This window comes from Rhipicephalus sanguineus, chromosome 4 (genome assembly GCF_013339695.2).
Source record: "Rhipicephalus sanguineus isolate Rsan-2018 chromosome 4, BIME_Rsan_1.4, whole genome shotgun sequence".
Classification (NCBI taxonomy): domain Eukaryota; kingdom Metazoa; phylum Arthropoda; class Arachnida; order Ixodida; family Ixodidae; genus Rhipicephalus; species Rhipicephalus sanguineus.
This window is the reverse complement of record NC_051179.1, coordinates 175,276,590-175,299,116: the sequence shown is the minus strand read 5'-3', so window position 1 is coordinate 175,299,116 and position 22,527 is coordinate 175,276,590. Positions and strand designations below refer to the sequence as shown.

At 46.5% G+C, this 22,527-nt stretch overlaps 1 protein-coding gene across 2 annotated transcripts in view; it reads right to left on the bottom strand.

Moving 5' to 3' along the window:
* LOC119390908 (unconventional myosin-XVIIIa) overlaps positions 1-22,527 on the bottom strand; it is a 257,327-nt gene that overhangs the window by 10,728 nt on the left and 224,072 nt on the right. For both annotated transcript variants that reach the window (XM_037658613.2, XM_037658614.2), the window contains exons 23-30: positions 15,398-15,680; positions 13,274-13,493; positions 10,110-10,322; positions 8,353-8,604; positions 4,751-4,864; positions 4,541-4,657; positions 4,010-4,093; positions 2,462-2,599 (exon numbers count right to left, since the gene is read on the bottom strand). In XM_037658613.2, the coding sequence (XP_037514541.1) occupies positions 2,462-2,599; positions 4,010-4,093; positions 4,541-4,657; positions 4,751-4,864; positions 8,353-8,604; positions 10,110-10,322; positions 13,274-13,493; positions 15,398-15,680 (1,421 nt within the window). The remainder of the gene's footprint in view (positions 1-2,461; positions 2,600-4,009; positions 4,094-4,540; positions 4,658-4,750; positions 4,865-8,352; positions 8,605-10,109; positions 10,323-13,273; positions 13,494-15,397; positions 15,681-22,527) is intronic.

Below are 22,527 nucleotides of genomic sequence, written 5' to 3'. Positions count from 1 at the left end.
ACAGTGCCTGCTGCCCTACTTCTCAAAAATTACAATGATTTATAGCGTAGTGGGTTCCTCGCAAGCGCACTTGTATTGTTTGCCAAGGAAGCACATAAGCGCATGATCCACTTCCTCGGGGTCTCAGTAAAATTACAATGATTTATAGCGTTGTGGGTTCCTCGCAAGTGCACTTGTATTGGTTGCCAAGGAAGCCCATAAGCGCATGATTCATTTCCTCGAGGTCTCAGTAAAGTTCTTCACCCCCCCGTCTCTCTCCCACGTCAACGTATGTTATACAGCATGACGGGAGAGGGAAATAGCAACCGGGCGTCACCCAATGCAAATTATATAACTGGTGGGCCGTTTAGAGATTCCAACCCAGGGCTGAGGCATAATTCTTCATCGTCATCAGTCGTCGCGTCAACAAAGTGCACATAATGCCTTACAGACGTGTAGTTGGTGCCTCGCTTCTCCGCAGAATGACGAATAATGGCTTATTAGGTGCTTCCCAATTTCACAAAAATTGTGATTTATGGCGTAGTGGGTATCTTTCTAGTGTACTTGTATTGTAGCCCCAAGAGAGCTTAAAACGGGCTCTAGAAACGCCGCTCTTCCAGCTTTCGCTGTGACTGTGCTGCGGTTTCAGCGCAGGCCTGGCGTTTTTTATTTACAGCAAAAATCCGAAAATATTTAAATTTCGTGTCTGTACTCCTTTAGGTTATGACTAGAGCTGTGCAAATAGCAAAATTTTGGGTGCGAAGCGAATTCGAATATTGAAGTGTGAGTGCAAATTGAACCGAATATTTTTCGAATATTTCTCGAATATTTCTAGAATGTTTTTCAAATACTTCGAAGCGAAATTGCAGTTAGAGAGGATTCCTAAGCATATTCTTATGAGATAGAAACATGAAAGTGTTTCTTTTCACTAGGTTGATGAAGCACTGGCGGGGTGGCGTTTCATAGTTGTCTTATCAAGAATGAGGCAATGTAGAGGCTGAATTGTATTTATGTACATGATTTGGTGCAACCAAAGTGTTGCCGACAACACTTTACACGTGATAGGCAAAGATGCCATTTCCTCAGCCTCTCCTCCTCTTTCAACTTCTGTGGAAGCCCAACTGATGTGACGGACAAGGGTGTGCTCCCTTCAAGTCCAGAGTTCCAAATCTGCCTCGTAGACGTTGGTATATAAGAACATCTGAAATTTTTGATGCTAAAAAGCTTCGGCGTCCGATTTTTCGGACTTCTGCCCAAATTTCAGGCCCAAAACAGCATTAACTGAACCCCCACCTCTGCCACATCTTTCATGTCCATGTTGGAACCAGCATTTTCTTGAGTTAATACATTTGTGATCGTAGCGGAGCTTGACCGGCAGCTTTGCTGCAATACCAGGGTGTGACGAGGTGAAGCATATTGAAAATTTAGGGACCACTTCCAATCGGACGTTGACTGTCTCTTGGCTAAATTCGACGGACGCGGAGCTTGAAAGGCAGCTTTGCCGCAATACGAGAGTGTAATGAGGTGAAGCATATTGAAAATCTGAAGGGGTCACTTTCGATCGGACGTTGAGTCTATTTGTTTTTGGGAATTTCGAATGGTTCGAATAGTAAAATTCCAGTGCGAATCGAATCGAATAGCAAATGCTATTCGAAAAATATTCGAAATTGCGAATATTCGCACACCCCTAGTTATGACTTCTATGTCATCCTGCAAAATTTTCCTGCAGAGATGGCCCTTCAGGTAAGTGAAGACAAACCAGGAAAAAGTTGCCCGCGTTAGGTCAGGTGAGTAGGTCAGGTATACATATCATAACCTAAGGAGTGAAAAAAATCCTGCTGAAGCACTGCCTCTAGCAACAGGCCTTGTTCAAGGATCTCTTCAAGCCTCCCCCGAGCCTTTTGTTTGCATAATCTCGGGAAGTTGTGATCACCTGTGTTGAGTGAACCTGCTGCACTATCTGTTCAACTTACATCCACTAGTCAAGAAGCAGCAACACCTCAACTTGTGTGGCACAAGTTTGTGGCTGATCATCTAGTGATACCGTTCATCATCATCCTGGCTTGTTTGACCACCATTGAGTTCATCAGCACCATTTCGCAACCATCTATCTCATGGGCTGGGGCAATGCTGCCACACCAGCTAAGCAAGAATCCTCATACAACCGTGCTCTTTCAAACGAAGAAAGCAGATTAGGGTGCATGCTTCAACTTATACCAAGCCATTCCTCTTTTGGTGCCCTTGCGGTGCTTCATGACACTACAGAGAGCACAACCCTCATGCAAAAGGTGTGCACTCATTTTTATGCCTATCGTGTATGCAAGTTTCAAATTTATGGTACCAACAGTACAAACTCTAGGAATGTCCCACATACAGTACTGTGGCATAATTTCACGTCAATTCTTGGCCAATTGTCTCAGCCTAGCAAAATCACATTAATGAGACCATTTTGCATTTCAAGTGACAAAGTGAAAACACTCACCTCTAGCCTGCTCTTGGCCGTCTGTTCCAACTCGAGCCTTGACTCCAACTCGCGCACCTTGGCCTCGAGGCGGCGCACTACATGCGAATCTTCCGCCTGACTGGCCAGGTGGTCCATCTTGGAGCTAAGGTCGTGGACCTGAAACCACAGATTGTGCACACAAATGGAGGATACCGGGGGATAAGTGATGCTATTAATTCGACTCTTGTTAATTCGGAAAATCGGTTAATTCGGACAAGTCATCTGGTCCCTGTAAATATACGCATCACTCTATGAGACTGGGCGCTCGTTATTTCGGACAGATTTGACCGCAAATCGGATAATTCGGCGACTTTCGGGCCGCTGGCGAGGCTCGAAAACGAAAAAAGAACAATTCGGAACAGAAGTGAAGCTCAAACGCAGCATCGCCATGGACATCAATTATCGACTTGGCTTGGATTGAGACTGGTTGAACGCCTTTTTTTCGCGTGTGGGTTTTGTTGCTTTGTTCCCGTTGGTGTGCTGCATCGTTGATCGCCGATTTATCGAGGAAAGTTTCAGTACGGCTCCTTTAGCTTGATCGTTGCTGGTGCTTTTGTGCCGACTTCTCGTGCGACCGCACTCTCCGCCGATGGCAACGCCGGCGAAGCGGCCCAAGTACGAGGCCAAGGACTTCACCACCAAAGTAGAAATTTTGCGTGCTCTGAATAACGGGCTCTCCCGACAAGAAGTGATGAAGAGTGATGAAAGGGGATCCTTCAATCGGCGGCAAGAAGCAAGGAACGAGTAACCGTACTTTTATCCGCCAACGTGACTGGAACAGAGCGCTTGCCGCTTCTCGTTATCGGAAAGGTTCAAAAGCCACGCTGCTTTAAGAACATTAACAATCTTCCCGTGGATTACCGTGCCAACCGAAAAGTGTGGATGACGGGTGAAACTTTTGCGGTATGCAGACATCATGCGAGCTGCTGAGCACCTTGAAGGGCTCAGAAAAATTGTGTCCGCGCGAATTTCTGCTCGAAAACACAAATATCCGCGATTACTTTGTTAAGTAAAGGTATGTTGAAAAAACTCGTGCATTTATTGTTTATTTCGACCATTCGATAATTCGGACATTCGGTTAATTCGGACATTTTTTCCGGTCCCTAGAAATCCGAATTAACGAGCTTTTACTGTATTCTGGCTTCCAGAAACGGCAGCCAGTCTTTTATTTCTCTTTTTATTTATTGAGAAACTCAAGTTTACCAAACGAAAGTCCTATAAAAAAAAGTTCATATTATTGCGTGAATTTCCACAGCTTCACTTCCCGAATCTTAGTTTGCTTGACCGTTACAAACAATTGAGTCCATCCATTGGTCTGGTGATTCTTGTTGACTTGAGAATAGTTTAGAAAAAAAAAAACTCGAGAGAGCTTAGTATCACAGAGAGCTGGCAGAACTGGAGTCAATGAAATCACGAAGCCAGTTATAACTGCGCAGTGAATAAGGCTGTGCACCAGAGTTATCAGTACCACTAAACCAACCTATTCTGAAAACATAAAAATTGGATGCTGATGGACACATCACATACTTGTTCCTTGAGGTGGTGCTTCTCAGACTCCAAATCCAGGATCTGTTGCGTCTGTTCACTCATTAGTTTCTGGTCGTTTTGCATCTGCAAGAGAACAAGCAGCATCAAAATAAACATCTTCAATCAGCTTGCACTAGTTAAACTCATCTTTGAACCTTTACTTTAATGCCTGCCTGTACTTCATCTTATTTAGCTGCTTGGCCACATATTTCTAAAAATGAAAAGCATTTGCCTAGGTGACTGCTTCTTTTCTTTTCTTAAGAGCTGCACTTGTGAACTCTATCTACAGTTAGTTTCACTATCATCTGTTCAGATAATCACACTTTAACACTGTTGATAACAGAGTAGATTCTCATTATTATTTGAGGTGGACATAACATGAAAACCAAATTCCATACTTTTGTATTTATATATAATGGCTGAGAAATTTACCGAACAAGGAAGGGAAGATTTCGAGCTTTCCTTTTTCGTTAAGAACTTGAGAATTAAAGGACCAAGTGCTGTGCTGTAAGCAAAGACTCCTAAACTCACCTGCTGCACGGCAGCTTTGTACTTCTTCATGAGCTCGGCCTGCTCTTCCTCCATCTCCTCCAGTTGCACCTGCAGCGCTCCCTTCTCTCGTGCCAGCTGCAAGCACCTGGTCTCTGCCTGCAAATGGGGTGAATGGACAAAGCCTTTTCTCGAGAGTTCTCCTCCACTTGTGCTGCGACAGAGAGAGAGAGGAAGGAAGGAAGTGCCCACCTCGTTCTTGGTGCGCAGCACTTCCTCCAGCTGCGACTGCACTTCCTCCAGTTCGGCCTCCGCCCCCTGGCGAGCCTTGATGGCCGCACTCTTGGCAAACTCGGCATCTTCCAACTGCGAGAACGGCAGCACGAACATCAGCTGGGGCACTGAACGACACGGCCTGTTGAATCATGTTGCAACATGTTGTAGCAGGCATCAGGAATCGAAAATATATTTGTATTTCCTGCCCTAACGACATCATGTAAGCGTACACGTTCTTTCATGCACACTACTCTACAAAGCTCTGGCAGTTATGGGCGCTAAAAAGCTGCTCCACTTTCACAAGAACCTTTCCTACTCCAGTTACACCAGTGAAACATGGTCATAAAAATGCAAATGAAAACGGGCAAAGTGTGCAAGTATAAACATGGCTAAGTTACACAGATGTCATAGATGAGTGCTACGAATTGCAGGATGACTAAAAGAAATAGTTATTACCATAAAGAGTGAGACCGTGCATTGATAGAAGGTGAAACTTGAAAAATGGTACTCTGACAGCATTCCAGTGCAAAGAATGCGCAAATCTGATTCACTGGTCGCACTGACGCTACACCGCTCAAATACTTTCAACTGTGACTTCTGTGCAAAACATTTGGCCCTGACAGAACCTACTGCATCCACAGTTCCACAGACTGACAGGCATGAACACAGCTGTAGGCAGTATAAAGAATTCTACAGGTGAATCTGCCCTGTTTCTGGTGCATAAGTTACATCCCATGAACTGCCAAACTTATAGAAAACTTCATCAAGTAATTTCAATGCTGCATGGACAACCCAGTATACGTACTTGAAACACAGTATGAACATTTGTGACAAGTTTTTGAAAATGTTGAAATGCCTACTCGAGAACTTGTTTAACACATCATTGTTTTTCACAAACAGAAGTTCCTGGTACCGTAGTACTTTGGACAGCAAAAAAATCTCACCTGCCGGGAACACGGCATGGCTACACCCCAACTTGTAGTACGCAGTAACCACTAAAAAATTCAAATCTTGTAACTGTGTGCTGCCACCGCCAACAAAGAAATAAACGCAATGCCACGTGAATTATTGCCAAAGTACCCAGTACAAAACATTTTCTTGCTTTTTTTTTTCAAAATGCGGGAAAGGTTTCGGCACGCTCGCGCGCCCATCTCCTAGCCTGTAGTGGCAATGCCAAGAGGCATTTCGGAACTATCACAGGGTCTGGAACACACACTGACCGACATAGCGACAGTATGAACAGTATCGGCTTTCCACGATACATATGCACGTGTCTCTTCCGTGATCTGCAGCCGAGATAAAATCGGCGTCGTTTCATTGCAAAGTGGTGCTGCCATGTGGAATGGATTGTCCCAGGCTAGTCGCGTGCAGCACGTCACCTACTCAACACACACTGTCGTTGCCGGGCTGCTTGCTGTACCGTGCACGCGTTTGCCGTGGGGGTGTTCTTTGTAACTGCTCCACTACAGAAAATGCACGGGTGTTGGGTCAATGCAGTGAGACAAGCTTCCCACAAGCAACATGCACTCCGCATCTCCGCGATGTTTTAGTGCTCCTACATGAGGAGGAAGCAGAGGACAGAGGTGTGGCGTGTTTTGGGCATCACCTAATAAAAGCGTGCAGTACGATTGCAGCAGTGCAATGCTTGCCGTACTGTATGTGCACATTTGGCATAATAACTGTCAGTATGGTGAGGTTTTTCGGCACCCACGCCACTCATGTCGGCAACAGTGAGCTGCTTTTGTTTCTACAAAGCGATGCACACTTGAAGGAAACCTCGCACAATGAGGCGGCATGACGCGCTTTCACTAGTTAAACCATGCAGTAGTAGAATAGCACTATGCCATCTGCACAGATGCCTGAAGATGCTTATTGTGATGGGTAGACAAGTCATATTGGTGCATACGTTGGTGTCCGCCATCGCACCCTCGTTCTTTTCTGATGGCTATCCATAAAGACAGTGCAAAAATCATGCACAAGTCAGAAGCATTGATTGAGCAGTCTCTGCACGTACTGAAAACACCTTTTGTGGCACACTGTGCCGTCGGCGAGTTGAGGGGCACAGTTAAACTTTATGCGACAAGGAGTTATCACGGCGCACACTAACCGGTGGGCATAGAAGGAGCCACTACAACTTAAGCACTAATACATTAGGGTCTACGAGACTCGATCGGGGATTTGTCGCAACTATGTATTATTCGTTAGTATGTTTAAAGCTGCTACATGTGAATGAGGTTTTACTGTACGTTAAGGTTTCTATAAAGTTAAGACCTAGAAAAAAAAAACCTGCATTGCCTCGATTTTCTTTGCGAACTGAGGGATGTGCATGCAGTCATTTTTAGCAAAACACAATTTCAGAACAACATGAATGAGGCTGTCTAGAAAGTGCAAAAAAGAAATAAAAGGATGCTAAGGCCGTTTACACTACATACACGGCCAACACAGCCAATGCTTCCTCTCATAGGTGTGTTAGTACACAGAAAGTGATATTTCCTGATACACGTATATTGAAGGTTTTACATTATTCCTCATTTGAAAATCTGTAGAGTGCTCATTAGCTGATATTTATTGTAACATACTACATATACGTGTGCTGCGCAAAGTATTGTGTTCCAAGATGTGTGGCAGAAACGAGGCAGGCAAAATGTGCCCGTCTTGCCTATGTGGTCTATGGTCTATGAGGCCTATGTGGTCTAATGTGGCCCATTTGCACTAAACATCAGCTAATGTGTTGCTGGTCTAATCATCCTAACAGGAATTGGGTAGCTGTCTTTTCACACTCGCATACAGTTGCAGATAGCATACGCATAGTGATGCATCTGTATTTCTTTGCCACGGCTGCATAGAAATACATAATATGCTCACACAGTACTTTGTGTCTGCAAGCATCAAGCTAGCCGACGCAAGTACATCAGTTCAAATCATATTGTTGGGGACCTGTCATTTTTTCTGGACCACCGTTTTTTTTAAGTAATAGATGGCTATTCTCATTATATCTGATGCAAGTTATCATGGTCATTATTCACAAAAAAGGAGATAAAGATACAAGAAAGCTGTAGTACGCTTTCCTCCTACAAGATTTTGCAGTCTTGCACTAGAACAAGTGCAGTACATTCAAATAACATTTAAACTGTTCCTTTATATGTTTCACTTATCTTTTCAAATCACATTTTAGACACTTCCTAAGTTATTGTCGTGTGTCATAAGACAACATTAACTCGTCAAACTCGAGAGCCCAGCCAGATGTGTGCTGTGGCTGTAATGTCGTATCTGCAGTCCAACTTTCATAGGCCAGCCCCTTTACCCATGTGTAGGGTAGAAAATCGAACAAACTATGGTTCGTCTCCCTGTCTTCCCTCAAGTATAACTTAATGTCACAATTATGTTCAACACAAGCTGAGTAAGCCAGCACAATGAGTGTCTCAAGATTATATGCAATAAGTGGAGAGGATAACCAACAAATAAGAGTACATTTGGCCCCCTATAATAAGGCAAGGGGAGATGAAAAAGATTTTGAAAAAAGCACATGCATAGGTGGATACAGGCCAGAGCAATGACGATGAGAAAGAGTCGGGTACCTGGTTTTTGAGTTGCCTGAGCATGGAGCGTGCCGCTTGTCCATTGCGTGCAGAGTCCAGCATGACTTGTGCGTCCTGTAGGAGCGCTCGTGTGCGACGCAGGTCCCTCCGCAGGCGTCTCTCCACCTGGGGGTCACGGGGCGGCGGTCGCTCGCTCAGCTCGGCCAGCCGCCGCTCAAGCTCCTGGCGTTGCCGCTGCAGGCACTGCCGCTCCTCCTGCTCGGACTCCAGCAGGGCCTCCATGTTGCGCAGCTGCGGGGTGAGAAAAAAAAGTAAATAAATATAGCTCACAGCAGCAACAGCAAAATGTGACTGGTTTCTGTTCCAAGCCTGCCAATGTGACAGCTTAAACCAGAGCAATTCTGGACAAATTGCTTATGCAGAGTTACCCTTCCCTCTCCCTCTGCCTCATGCAGGTACTACCAGAAACATGTGCAGGTACCAGAAAGAAAAGCGAATATGAGTGCATCAGAACAGTTGCTTTGTATAAATGCAGCGCATAGTGATTATAGCAATGTCGATGAATGTGCACCCAACCTCTGTCAACAAACCAGATTTCGTCAATTCAGTCATGGCCTGCCTGTGTGCGATCTATCACACTACACCGTGGCATGACAACATTTCTAAGTAATTATTAGGGCTGTGCAAATACCAAACTTTGGGTGTGAAGCGAATTCGAATATTGAAGTGTGAGTGCAAATCGAATCGAATATTTTTCGAATATTTCTTGAATATTTCTAGAATATTTTTCGAATACTTCGAAGCGGAATTGCAGTTAGACAGGATTCCTAAGCATATTCTTATGAGATAGCAACATGAAAGTGTTTCTTTTCACTAGGTTGATGAAGAACTGGCGGGGTAGTGTTTCATAGTTTTCTTATCAAGAATGAGGCAACGTAGAGGCCGAATTCTATTTATGTACATGATTTGGTGCAACCAAAGTGTTGCCGACAACACTTTACATGTGATAGGCAAAGATGCCATTTCCTCAGCCTCTCCTCCTCTCTCAACTTCTGTGGAAGCCCAACTGATGTGGCGGACAAGGGTGTGCTCCCTTCAAGTCCAGAGTTCCAAATCTGCCTCGTAGACGTCGATATATAAGAACATCTGAAATTTTGGATGCTAAAAAGCTTCGGCGTCCGATTTTTTGGACTTCTTGCCAAAATTTCAGGTCCGAAACAGCATTAATTGAGCCCCCACCTCTGCCACATCTTTCATCTCCATGTTGGAACCAGTGTTTTCTTAAGTTAATACATTAGCAACCGTAGTAGAGCTTGAAAGGCAGCTTTGCCACAGTACCAGGGTGTGATGAGGTGAAGCATATTGAAAATCTAGGGACCACTTCCAATCGGATGTTGACTGTGTCTTGGCAAAGGTTGACCGTAACGAAGCTTGAAAAGCAGCTTTGCTGCAATACAGAGTGTAATGAGGTGAAGGATATTGAAAATCTGAAGGGGTCACTTTCAATCTGACGTTGACTGTATTTGTTTTTGTGAAGGTCGAATAGTTCGAATAGTAATATTCCAGTGCGAATCGAATCAAATAGCAAACGCTGTTCGAAAAATACTCGAAATTTTGAATATTCGCATACCCCTAGTAATTATACCTTCGTACCAGAAAAATCTTGTCGCTCTCGGCACATTCACGGTGCAATTATGTACAGTGCTTAGAAAATAAACTTGTACGTGGTTTCGGTTCAGCAGAAAGTCGTGAGACATCCACAGCAGCGCCACTGCTCGCCCTACCATGATGCTCACCTTTTTGGTGGCGGCAGCGCGTGCCTCGTCGGCCTCCTCGTCCCGCTGCGACAGCTCGCGCCGGTGCTCCTGTCGGGCCTTCTCCAGGGCCATCTCGAGCCGCAGCTTGGACTGCTCCAGCATGGTCACCTGGGTGGCCAGATCCTCTAGCTCCTCCTCCTGGTCCCGGCTCTTGCGCTCCAGCTCCTGCTTGGCACGCTTCAGCTTCGCTACCTGCACAAGTCACATCAAAAAGACAGGAATCACTCACAACTGTGAGCAGACAGCCTGCTTGATTCAGTGGGAATGTCTTTGGGATGCGCATCTCACAGATATTGGCACTTACTTTAGCTGCATATTCTTGTCATCAGAGAAGGGTAATCCTGCAGTGTATAATGTACCTCATACCGTGTACACAGATAATTACCGACAAACCAACTTTTTAAAGGTATGTATTACAGAAACAAGTTATAACACACCGAAAGTACTAATGAATGAGACAAACTTTTCTAATTACAGCAAACTTCTACACCAGAAAATAGAAAACAGCCCATTCGCATTCCTGTAGCAAGCCTTTCATGCAGCACCTTCCGAAACACTGCTTCACTGCAAAGACCCATTATGAAGCAATGGGTTTGAGCAAATAACTGTTTAGTATAAAGCAAGAAAAGAAAAAGAATGCTCACTCCTGCCAGAAATGAGCATTATTGATACCTACAGGAATGTTTTATCAGTCATATACAGGTGCCCCAGCTATCTTTAGCCAGAGTTTAAAAATATGCCAACGCACTCAATGACGACACAACCAAATGCATGTTGCTGACTATTGCCTTGAGGAAGTTGGGCTATTTTTTGTGATCTATTTAATTGCTTAATTAGGTCACTTTAATTAACTAGCTTTTGAAGCAACGATCCTGGGCAAAAGTTTCCAATGAGAAAGCTGTAGATCGGTTTCCAAAACGTCCGATTAGAAAGTTTCTTACTTTCTATCTATTAAGTATTAGTGTTTTTCTGCTTACTACAGATGCCCGCGAAATACAAAAAAACACCACGTGACTTGCCCACCTGTGCGCCAGTGCGTGCGATGATTCTAGTGCTCCCTAACGTTCCACATGCAAACGACCACAGCATTTGCCTGGTTATGCTGCGTCAACAGGGCAGCAACGATGGTGGTGGCCGTGTGGCTAACCCGTTTTGCTAGCGGCAACACAGGTGATAACTGCTGCCCGCTTCTACTTATCGCTGTCATGAGCCGGCGGGAGAAAACCATATCGTTTGTACACGGAATGTTAGGGAGCACTAGAATCACGGCGCGCAGAGGCGCGCAAGCGGGCATGTCACGTGGTATTTTTTGTATTTTGCGGGCATCTGTAGTAATTAGAAAAACACTAATAATAATGGATGGAATGTTGGAAACTGTCTTATCGGATGTTTTGCAAACCGATCTACAGCTAGAACCGATCTGCAACTTTCTCATTGTAATATTTTGCCCAGCTTCGTTGCTTCCAAAGTTAGTTAATTAAGGTGGCCTAATTAAGCAATCAATCAGAACACAAAAAATAGTGTAACGTAATCCAGGCAACAATCAGCAATATGCATTTGGTCGTGTCGTCACTGATTGTGTCAGCATATTTTATACTCTGGCTAAAGATAGCCCGGGCACCCTGTATATTGTAGTGAACGTTTGCTCACCAGTTAACCCCTTGTGGGTTTGCCTATATTTTCGACAAGGTGATATAAAAACCGGCTGTGGTATATTGATATAAACTACAAAGAAGTAGTATAAAAGAAATTTCATCAAAATCAAGTCAGTAGTTGACTGAAAAAAAGTGGGATGTATATGTCCCACTGATTCATGAGAGCATTTTCAAAAACTGGGAAAACATTGTCCCACTGTCTCGCAAAGCCACCATCGCGCGATTGCATCAACGGGTATTTGGGATGAAAAGGCCGAAGCAAGTGGCACAGCGTATCACTTCTCAAGTTGTGCTGACCTCATTTCCAGCAGTAGAACACCACCTGCACCTCTTGTGAGCCTTCATAGCACTGTGGTCTGTTCCTGTAAAGCTTATTTCACCGCACGCACCAACCATTTTTTGTCCATTTGCCTGTCCTTGCTTTGGCTGTTACAATCGTCGAGCACGGCTGTCCTCCCCGAATACGTGCCTACTTTTCAAGAGGTATATGATGTCAAGAAAAATATTTCCAAGCACTAATATCCGCAATTACGCTTTGGGATGAGCGTGGCAATTTTGCAGGGGATTGTGTTTCGATGCATTTATCGGTCCAGTTATTGCGCAAATTTACAAAAACATGTGATGACTGGAAGCTCAAATGGCCTCTCTGAAAGACCAGAAAGAGAGGAAATTATCCGGCATTTTGATTGGCATGTATTTTCTACCTGAAGAAGAGAAAAATTTAGAAGCTATAATCAAATATTCATCAAAATTCAACGCCATTGAAACACTACTTCCGCCCTTTGAAAGCATGGTAAAAGAATTTTCCTTGGGATTACGAAGACTTAGGTAAGATATGAGTGACTTAGCGATGCGCTAATTGCAACGGGTGATGTGGGAGAAAATTTTTTCTGCAGACGGAAAAGTGGGACGTATGTGTCCTGCTGTTGCACAAAGGGTTAAATTAAAAAGCACGAGGTTATTTGCTCAAGGTCAGACATGAATGGATGTCATACACTAAACAAAGATGAGCCTTAAGAACACTTGTGTGATGAACAGTGCAAATGGAGTTAAGCAAACAGTTCAAGTCACCTCTGCTTCAACACGTGAATGAAACTCAAGACTGCATGGCCTCCAACAAAAGGAACTAAGAGAGACGGCACACACCGAGCCAACATCTATCTCACCTTGCCAGCACTTTGCACCAGCGCAAATTATTTCAAAGATAGGACACATAGGTTTGTGTATGCGCTCAAACGTGTGAAAAGCAAGCCCAACCCCACTCATATCCCTCTTCCTGAACACCCCAGGTTTTGCATGTGCTTTATCACATGACCTTAACACACTGGGCGCATCACGTCACCATCTTCACAGACTCAATCATTTATGCTTTCCCTCAGCCTTTCAATGCATACAGGCAGGTAGAATTTGTACATAACTTCACAGCTACAGTGAGAATTCGTCTCAAGTGCGTCGACAATAAACAACTACAAAGCATCGCGCATTTACCTCTTCCTCTGCGTGTGTGCTGAAGCTGAGCTCGTCGAGTTCTCGGCGCAGCGAGTTGACACGGTCGTGCTGTGCGTCGAGCTCGGTGCGGCAGCAGATGAGCTGTTGTTCCAGTGCCTGCTTCTCTGCACACAGCAGGTCCCGCTCACGCTGTAGCTTCTCGCGCTGCTGGCGCTCTTGCTTCAGGCCGTCCGATGCCTGGCCCAGCTCACTGTCAAACCTAGAGGGAGGAAAATAATGTGCGCATTTATTTTTGTACGATAACAATAACGATTGCTTTACATGGAACAATTCATCAAATGTTAAACAACGTATTCAGAGCATGCGTCACAAAGCTCACAAGAGAAACAAAAAATGAACCACGAACATTACATATGGCAGGGTGCAGTGACTAAGGCAAGATGGTAAGACCATCCCTGCGCTGAAAATACTTAAGTGCGGCATTAACATATTTAAAATCTACTGATATACTATGCTTGCTACTACCGTATATTGCCGATTATAAGGCGAAGTTTTTCTTTCATAAAATGACCTTCCAAAGTTCGGGGGTCGACCTATACGCGGAATCGTAAAGTCGACTTATCTGTGGGGTCCGACAAAAGGTCGTCGTCCTCGGATTTCCTGCTATTCGATGCATCGATAACATCAGCCGCAGAGGCAGCGTAGTCGCGGCAACAGCTATCTCCCAACGCGCGCGCACTGCTTCCGGAGCCGCACATTTTTGCGATCTGCCACGAGGATCGCGAAACTATAGCGAAACCACGCGAGGCGAAACTACGGAGCGTGTTTAAAAATCACCGCTGCGTGGCATTAATGCGAACTGCTTAGGAAACACTGTCTCGAAAGCAGCATTTCAAACCTTTGATAGAGGGCGAACGATGCTCTATGAATAAAGAGGAATTTATCTTGCGATGTGCCCAGCAGTTTTATTTTCATACAATAGAAACGATTCGTTGACAAACCATCGGCGTTCCAGAGAAAAGCTGGCAGCGCCGTGTGGGCTGGCAACACTTCGTGGGGAACTAAACCACATGACCAGTCACATGCGCCCACAAGTGTCTTCGAGTCTTTTTGCACTCACGCCTGTTCGCCATTTCTGCATTTCGCTTCGCTTGCGAGCAGTGGTGTGCGCGATTTGCGACGCTGCCAAACAGACGCCAAGATGCCACCGCTACGCCAGCAATGGTACAGCGCTGCTTTCAAGAGGCAAGCGATCCTCTACGCAGAGTCGGAAAGCAACGTTGAAGCAGGGTGGAAGTTTGATGTGTCGGAAAAGTGCGTAAGAGCATGGAGAAAATAAAGGACTAAGATTTTCGCGTGCGCTGCTACACGCCGTTCCTTTCGGGTCAACGATGCCTGGTATGGACTGCCAACCGACATGGTCCGCGCGGCGTTTTCCACGTGCGGCATCTCAGTACCACCGGCACCTGTTCCGACGGCGAGCAGCAGCAGTGGCCCACACGATGGCGATGACCGTGACTGCGTCTTTCTCTCAAGCGACGACGAGTCATAAGCAATGTTTCATGGGCAAATAAATGTTTCTTTGCATCACTCCCTCTTCTGAAAAACTTATTGGTGAGCTATGGCCGCAGCATGAGGCTGTGTTCGGAGTCAACTTCTTTTTTCCCCTAGAAGGGGTTGCAAGTTGGGGGGTCGACTTATAATCGGCAATATACGTACTAAATGTGTGCTCGCTTCATAAACGCAAGCTAAGATCCCACTATATGCCATCAGCTCATCACAAGAAACCTAGTGCTGTTAGACAACTCGCATGCACTCTCTTCACATTATTGACGTGTCGGCCAAGAACAGTAAGAGACAGATTACTAGAGTAGTAGTCCGAATGTGTGCAACACAGCTATTTGGAAGACACGTGCTAGCATCCTCAGTAGCAAACAGTGATGCTTCCTCCCACCAGAGGAGGAATGGTTGGGTGTGTGTTTTTGTTACAAGTTTGTTATTAATGGTCACGTGATTGGCTGCTGCTTACAGTACCTCTACATCCATTCTCTTCTTTTTCTGACACGACTTTTCTTGTAGTGCAATTTGCCTCCAATTCACATAACTACCTCTACAAATCAAGCGAGTAAGAATCACCATGCCAGTTTGTATTACAGTACGCACTTTCTTTGCTTCTTCTCAAGCTCGGCATTGCGTGCCATGTGCTCCTCGACTAACAGCTTGAGGTCCTGCAGTTCGGCGCTGAGCTTCTGTGCCTTGCGCTTCCACTGGTTCACCGTCTGGCGTCCTTCGTCCAGGTCAGCCAGGGCCTCGCTCAGCCTCTTCTCGGTGGCTTTCCTTGCCATCATCTGCTTCTCCAGGTCGTCCTCGTGTTGCTGGCTTAGCTGGCGCTTGTTCATCTCGGCCTCGCGCAGCGCACGCTCATACTTCTGCTTGTAGATAGACCCTGCACAGAGGGGAGGAGTACATTCAGGAAGGAATGTATACGTCTCGAATGACAGGCACAAGAAGAGGTACAATGAAAACTCTTTTTGGATCGAGAGGTGTTGCTCGAGCTGTTTTGACAGGTGGACCTGTCTTCTTTAAGGCAAACCTTGAAGAAGACAAGACCGCTTGTCGAAACATTGGCTCCAGCGACACTTCGTGTTCCAAGGATTTCTAATCGCTTCAAGATTCCATCTTTCCCTGAACCTTAAAGGGGCCCTGCAACACTTTTTCAGCATGGTCAGAAAATGCTGCCGATCAGTAGTCCAGGCTCCTCACAACACACGAGTCTAACATTAGAGCACAGCACGCGGCCTGGGATTTACAATATATTCTCAAAGTCAGCTAAAAATCGCTTCCTCTTCTCTTGACAAATGATGCTACAGTGAAATCTCGGTATAACGAACTTCAGGGGACCGCGGAAAAATGTTCGTTATTCTGAAAGGTCGTTATAGTGAAAGCCCAAAAATTTACCATAACAATAGAATTTCAGTAACGCAAACGTCCTACCTTTGCAACGGTACGTCCTTGAACTCGTTTCTCACAACAATGCACACGTGAACGTCAGACAAGGCACGTTTATTTGAAATAGTCCATGATCGTTTTTTGACGGGTGCAGCACAAACTCTGCGTCACGAACGATTCTAGACCGTCCGCATTTTTATGCGCCGCTTCGGTCGCTGTTCCGCTTTTTTCTATGAATGTGCGGAGTTTCCTCAAGTAGTCCAACGCATCTGTGGCCGACACGGACTCGTCGCGATCTTCGGGTGCTACCGTGACATCGTCGTCCATGTCATCGCTGCAATCCTATAAGGCCCAACTGCATGCACGCGAGTTTTGAGCGACGGCCGACAGGATTTGCTGTCGCGGAGGGCCATCCATCGCCGTCGCTTGTCGCAGGGGTGCAATCGCGAAACGATGCTATTTCCGATTCCACACGGCTGGCTGATCGCGCTGATAACGCGGACGGACCGTCGTTCTGACCACTGGCCAAGCGCGAAGAGCACGAAAGGCATTGGAATCTGAAATAGAATCGTTCCGCGATAGCACCCCACGTTTCTGGAAAGCCAGAAAACATCGCTTGTCGCCCAGAAGTGAGCATGACGATATCCGACAACATGGCAGCATCTCTGACCCTCGCTTCGGTTGTAATTTGCTCGTGATGCTTCCAATCGGCGCGTACTTCAAGGAATGCAAGTTATAGACTACCTTCTTTACAGCCCCATCTCACGCGGAGAGCGAGGCAGCGGCCGTATTTTGTCGTTAATTATGATCGACGGTTCGTTTTGATGTTTCGGTGGTAGCTTGCTGCAATGTCAACATCGTCGTCGTGTGAGGTAGCCCTTCTCCCTGCGAAGCAACGATGTGAGGTGCTGCGGCTTTTCTTAAACGTTCTATGACGGCAAGAGGAAACGTTGTCGAGATGCGCCTCGTGGACTAACCCCAACATAACGCAGTTTGCAAAGTGCGACGTAGCGTAGGCAGCATACGCTTCCGGGCGCCCCATGGGATCACAGCAGATAGTATTACTGCCGCGGTTAAACATAAGATTGCGAAAAAAGGAAGTCACGAAACGCTTTTATGGCATCTTTATCTCAAACAAGACAATAATAAATTTGGCATGTTGTCATTCATCTACTCTGTAATTCTTTTTCGTAATTTGCCTGCGCGCGCGCAATAGTTTTCAATCGAGCAGCGCGACGGAGCCCGTTTGTCGCAGTCGCCTTCGCTCGAAAGTCGCGTGCTATGCATGCGGTTGGGCCTTTACAAAACCTGATGCGTTGTCGCCTCCGCAACGAAGGGGAAAAAAAAAATGTTCTCCGCCCGCGTCTTTCTCCTCCCGTGCCATCTCAGGTTTTAGCGGGAGGGCGTCCGCTCTTCGCGCTGCGTCGTCTGCTACCTTACAGCTCCGACTGCCATGACCGATATACTGAAATCTAAGAATCCTCGCATTTCGGGATATAAGTTCGTAGTACGTAGTTCGAGGATCTATAAGCAGAAGTGTTGTTAAGGTTGCACGGGAATTAAATAACGATCGTTATTCTGAAATGTTCGTTATTCTGAAATTCGTAGTAGTGAAATATTTTTACATTGAAACTATAAGCAGTCGGCACGGGCTTTCTTAAAAGTTCGTTAATTTGAGATGTTCGTTAATGTGGTGTTCGTTGTAACGAGGTTTGACTGTATTTACTCAAAATCACCATGTCGCTGACTCAAGTTCCACGCCATTGGCTGATTTGAACCTGGTGCGCTCTGTAGTTACTGCGGCCACCGCGAGAGACCGCCACTTGCCTGCGTGCGCGATACAGTACACCGCGCGTTCGAAGAAAAAAAAAGTGCTCAAGGTCACGAGGTGCGCGTGACGCACCTTCTTCCCCTGTGCCATCCCTCCCTGCTTAGCTTCCAGCGCTTTCATCGGGCTGAGAGATGAGAGCAAGCAATTACAGCGTGCGACAAATCTTTGCAACTTCGCTCGTACTAGTCGGATTCTAAAATTTTTGTGCAGATTGATTCATGAGGCAATAAGCTACTTTAGTGAAGCCATTTCATGACTACTTAGAAAAGCGTTGCGCCTTCTCTGCTCAGCGATAACAAGGCACGCTTCTCAAAGGCATACTTTAAAATATATACAAACGATCCCTCATAGTGCAAAGGAATGCCAAGAAATCTCCTGGTTAGCATCAGAAGTGCTACAAAATACACGTGGCTCTGGGGAACTGGTGGTACAAGCTCTTCAACACCAATAAACAGGGACACTAGCAAACTCTGATCATTGAAACATTCGATACATTCAAACAAAATTTAAGTTTTTGGTTGGCCTGATAAGTTTTCAACATATTTTAAAGCCGCCTGATTCAAACTGCTCCACTGCACAAATGTCCTTAAATCAAACTTTTCTGCTTGTCCAGGCCAGAAAATATCTGCCGTCTTTGTTGCTTCAAGCTGAACATCTGCGTTTTTATATCACCAACAGTCACAAACAATGCTGATTGCTGGCCTACAAAGCGGCCAAAGCCACAGTAAGCCTTCACGTAAGCCTCCAGCCTTCCCTCTACCACGCAAGCCACAGTAGTTCATTGTAGTTTGAGTAAACTTGTGTTATTGTGTTACGGCAATAAAATTTTCAAGGAAAGTAGCACAAAAGTAATTGATTACACTTCTGTAATTGCTCAGTTACTTATCTGGGGCTGTAATTGACCACTGTAATCAACTGCACTTTAAAGAAAGTAATTGTACTGTAATCGGTTACTTATTTTCTGTAACGTGTAAGTCTGATTAAATTGTATGGCGCGGTTTCCACCTGCCACCATCACGCCTCCGTGCATTTGCAGTGCTTATCCGTAAAGGCATCGCCGCACTGCGCCGTGACAGTGGCCCCTTCAGATTCTCAGCATACCTAACCCTATAACACTTGGCATCGCGGTAAAGCTAACTTTCGGAATCCGCCACGGCCGCAGACTAGGGTTACCAACAGTCCCGGATTTTTCGGTACTGTCCCGACTTTTCATACAGCGTCATGAGTCCCACTACGTCCATGACGGGACTACATGCCCCGGATTTGTTCCGGATCGTCTGATTAGAATTTTTTACGTGATCCATGGCACGCGCAACAACGCGAGTCACGCAACGTGACACGAAGTTCACAAGAATCGCACGAACGAAGCAATGTTGCGGTGGCTGCGAGGGGCTTTATGCACTCTAGCTGAACTTTCGCGTGGAGTGCGAGCATTTTTACGAGTACATTCTCCAGCAAGAGGAAGTGTTGCGAGCAGCACGTAAACAGGTGAAGTACCTTTCAGGAGGCCACAACTATAAGGAAACCACGGATGTGTCTGGAAGATACCGCAATAAAGAAAACTAACTCCGCTACCTTTCTATGTTAGTGTACATCGCCCCCTCCCCCCCTTTCCCGTCCCGACTTCGTTCATTGAAGAGTTGGTAACCCTACCGCAGACGGGTGGACTCGCTGGTTCGAGCCTGTGAGATGATCGACGCGGCAGCGGTGGTGGCTTCAATTAATGCCGTTTCGAACCAGCAATTTGAGCAGAAAGCCCGAAAAATCGTACGCCAAATCGTTTCAGCGTCCGAAATTTTACTATGGGGCTTGTGGTGGTGCTGTGAAAGCGTCCGAATTTTTGCGCATGTCCGAAAAATCCCCATTTCACTGTACATATTTACGTTTGCCTATGTGCACGCGACCATGTACGTGTATTTTTTCATGGTTCTTTACCACAATATCCGAGAGGCTTATGAAACAATGAGCATTGATTCAAACAGCAGGTTACATATACTACGAACATTACATTACTACAACCATCAATGCTTCGCCTGCAGCGGAGAAAAATTCGCCGTGGTTGAAAGTGGTTAAACGAAGTTTGTCGAGCGATAGCTCGGTTTTGCTTTGGAATAGGACGAGACCATTCGTTTGCATAGATAGATTTAACATTATCGCATGTCCTGGTTTAGGCAGACAGCCGCTTTTGTAGCAGCAACTACCGCACACACAAGCGCTGCACAGCGCCATCAGCGCGAACACGGACTGAAGGATGGATGCTATGAGAGTCCCCTTTATAACGGGGCGGTGACCTGTGCGCCACCACGCACGAAGAAAAAAAATTGGGGGACGCTTAAGGTTCGCCTTTAAGAGTTGAACGCGATAGCGATATCCTGCCCCTAGTGCGCACTTCGAACACTACGAATGTTCAACAGAATGCGCGCACTAAGGCGTGTGTCTTATGTAATGGGTAGCATGCTTTAAACCAGAAACTTTTTCGAAGTTGACATGCACCCACTACGTGGTCTTAATTGAATACGCGCAGTAATGTGTGTGTCTTTTGTAATGGGTGGCTGTCTTTAAACCACCAAGTCGTTATGATATTGACGTGGTGTGACGCCCGATGGCAATGTACGCTTATACCACGCAATATTACTGCGATATTACATCTCGTATTGTGACACCTGTATACAGGACACGTAATTTTGGGAAGCATGAAAGTTACTTTCAATGCAGCTCCAAGCAGAGGCGTGGCTGTGTGGTAGAACACCTGCCTGCCACGCAGACGGCCCGGGTTCGATTCTCACTCGGATCCAACATTTTTGTTATTTTATTTGCAGCTTTTTCAATTTTTCGGTCACGGACAAGATGATGATTTTTCGCTCACAACCAACGGTGCCGACACCGACGGCGGAATTTCTGCGGTACGAGCTCTTTAACACTATCGCGTTAAAATTACACCATCTCCCGCTAAAGAGAAACATGTGTGGATGCAAAGCAGCGGGGAGTCAGTGTCAGCGCCAGTGTCAGCACTGACGTTGACACCGGCGCTGACGCATGCGCTTTTGCTGGCGCTAACTCTGACACTTAGCGGCGGCGTTGACGCTGGTGCTCATCGCGGCGTTGCGCAGGAGAATGAGGCGAGCGCGCTCCGTCATTTTATACCGGGGAACTACCGTGCCGCCCCCAGCGGAGTATGCAGCTGTCGCACCACCTGTCGTGCGCGCCGCGCCGTAGAGTAGAGGATTCCTAGAGGAGAGAGAGGGGGGAGCATAGGAGTGGAGAGAGAGGGGGGGGGGACGCGCGCCACACCGCAGAGTAGAGGATTCCTAGAGGAGAGAGAGGGGGAGGAGACGCGCGCGCCGCACCGCAGAGTGGACGATTCCTAGAGGAGAGAGAGGGAGCGTAGGACGGGAGAGAGAGGGGGAGGGGACGCGCGCGCCGCTCCGTGGAGTAGAGGACTCCTAAAGGAGAGAGAAGGGGGAGCGTAGGAGAGGAGATAGAGGGGGAGGGGACGCGCGCCGCTCCTTAGAGTAGAGGATTCCTAGAGGAGAGAGACGGGGACGGGACGCGCACGCCGCACCGCAGAGTAGAGGACTCCTAGAGGAGGGGGAGGGGACGCGCGCGCCGCTCCTTAGAGTAGAGGATTCCTAGAGGAGAGGGCGGGAGCGTAGGAGAGGAGAGAGAAGCGGAGGGGAAGCACGCGCCGCTCCGTAGAGTAGAGGATTCCTAGAGGAGAGAGAGGGGGAGGGGACGCGCGCGCCGCTCCGTGGAGGAGAGGACTCCTAGAGTAGAGAGAGAGGGGGGAGCGTAGGAGTGGAAATAGAGGGGGAGGGGACGCGCGCCGCTCCTTAGAGTAGAGGATTCCAAGAGGAGAGGGCGGGAGCGTAGGAGAGGAAAGAGAAGGGGAGGGGACGCGCGCGCCGCTCCGTAGAGTAGAGGTTTTCTAGAGGAGAGAAAGGGGGCGCGCATGCGCAGTGGGGGGTGGACGCCGTGGGCAAGAACGAGGGAGGGACGGACAAAGCCCTCGCCATAAGCTGCTCCGCATCTAAAAAGAAAACACGTTTTCTTTGTTTTAAGTCTTAATGCTTTGTCTACTTCAATTAAATAGAAACTTAAAGGGGCCCTGCAACACTTTTTGAGCAGGGTCAAAAAGCGCTGCCAATCGGTAGTCGAGGCTCGCGAGAACACGCGAGCCAAATATTATAGCGAAGCGCCGCGGCCTGGAATTTACAATAAATTCTCAAAGTCAGCTGAAAATCGCTCCCTCTTCTCTCGACAAATGATGTATTAGTCCGCAATATATGACGCGATTGTCGGCAGTTCCACCATTGGCTGATGTTATAATCACGATAACACCCTCATTATTACCTTCGTTGTTAATTTTGAGTTGAATAAGTAGATAATATGTATGTTTATATTGTGTTATGCCGTTAAAACACTGAACAAACATTATTATTAGCACTTCCAGTCTCACCGACAGCTCGTCTGCTCGTAGTTGCGTGGTTGCGTTTTCTTCACCACGCGCAGTGCC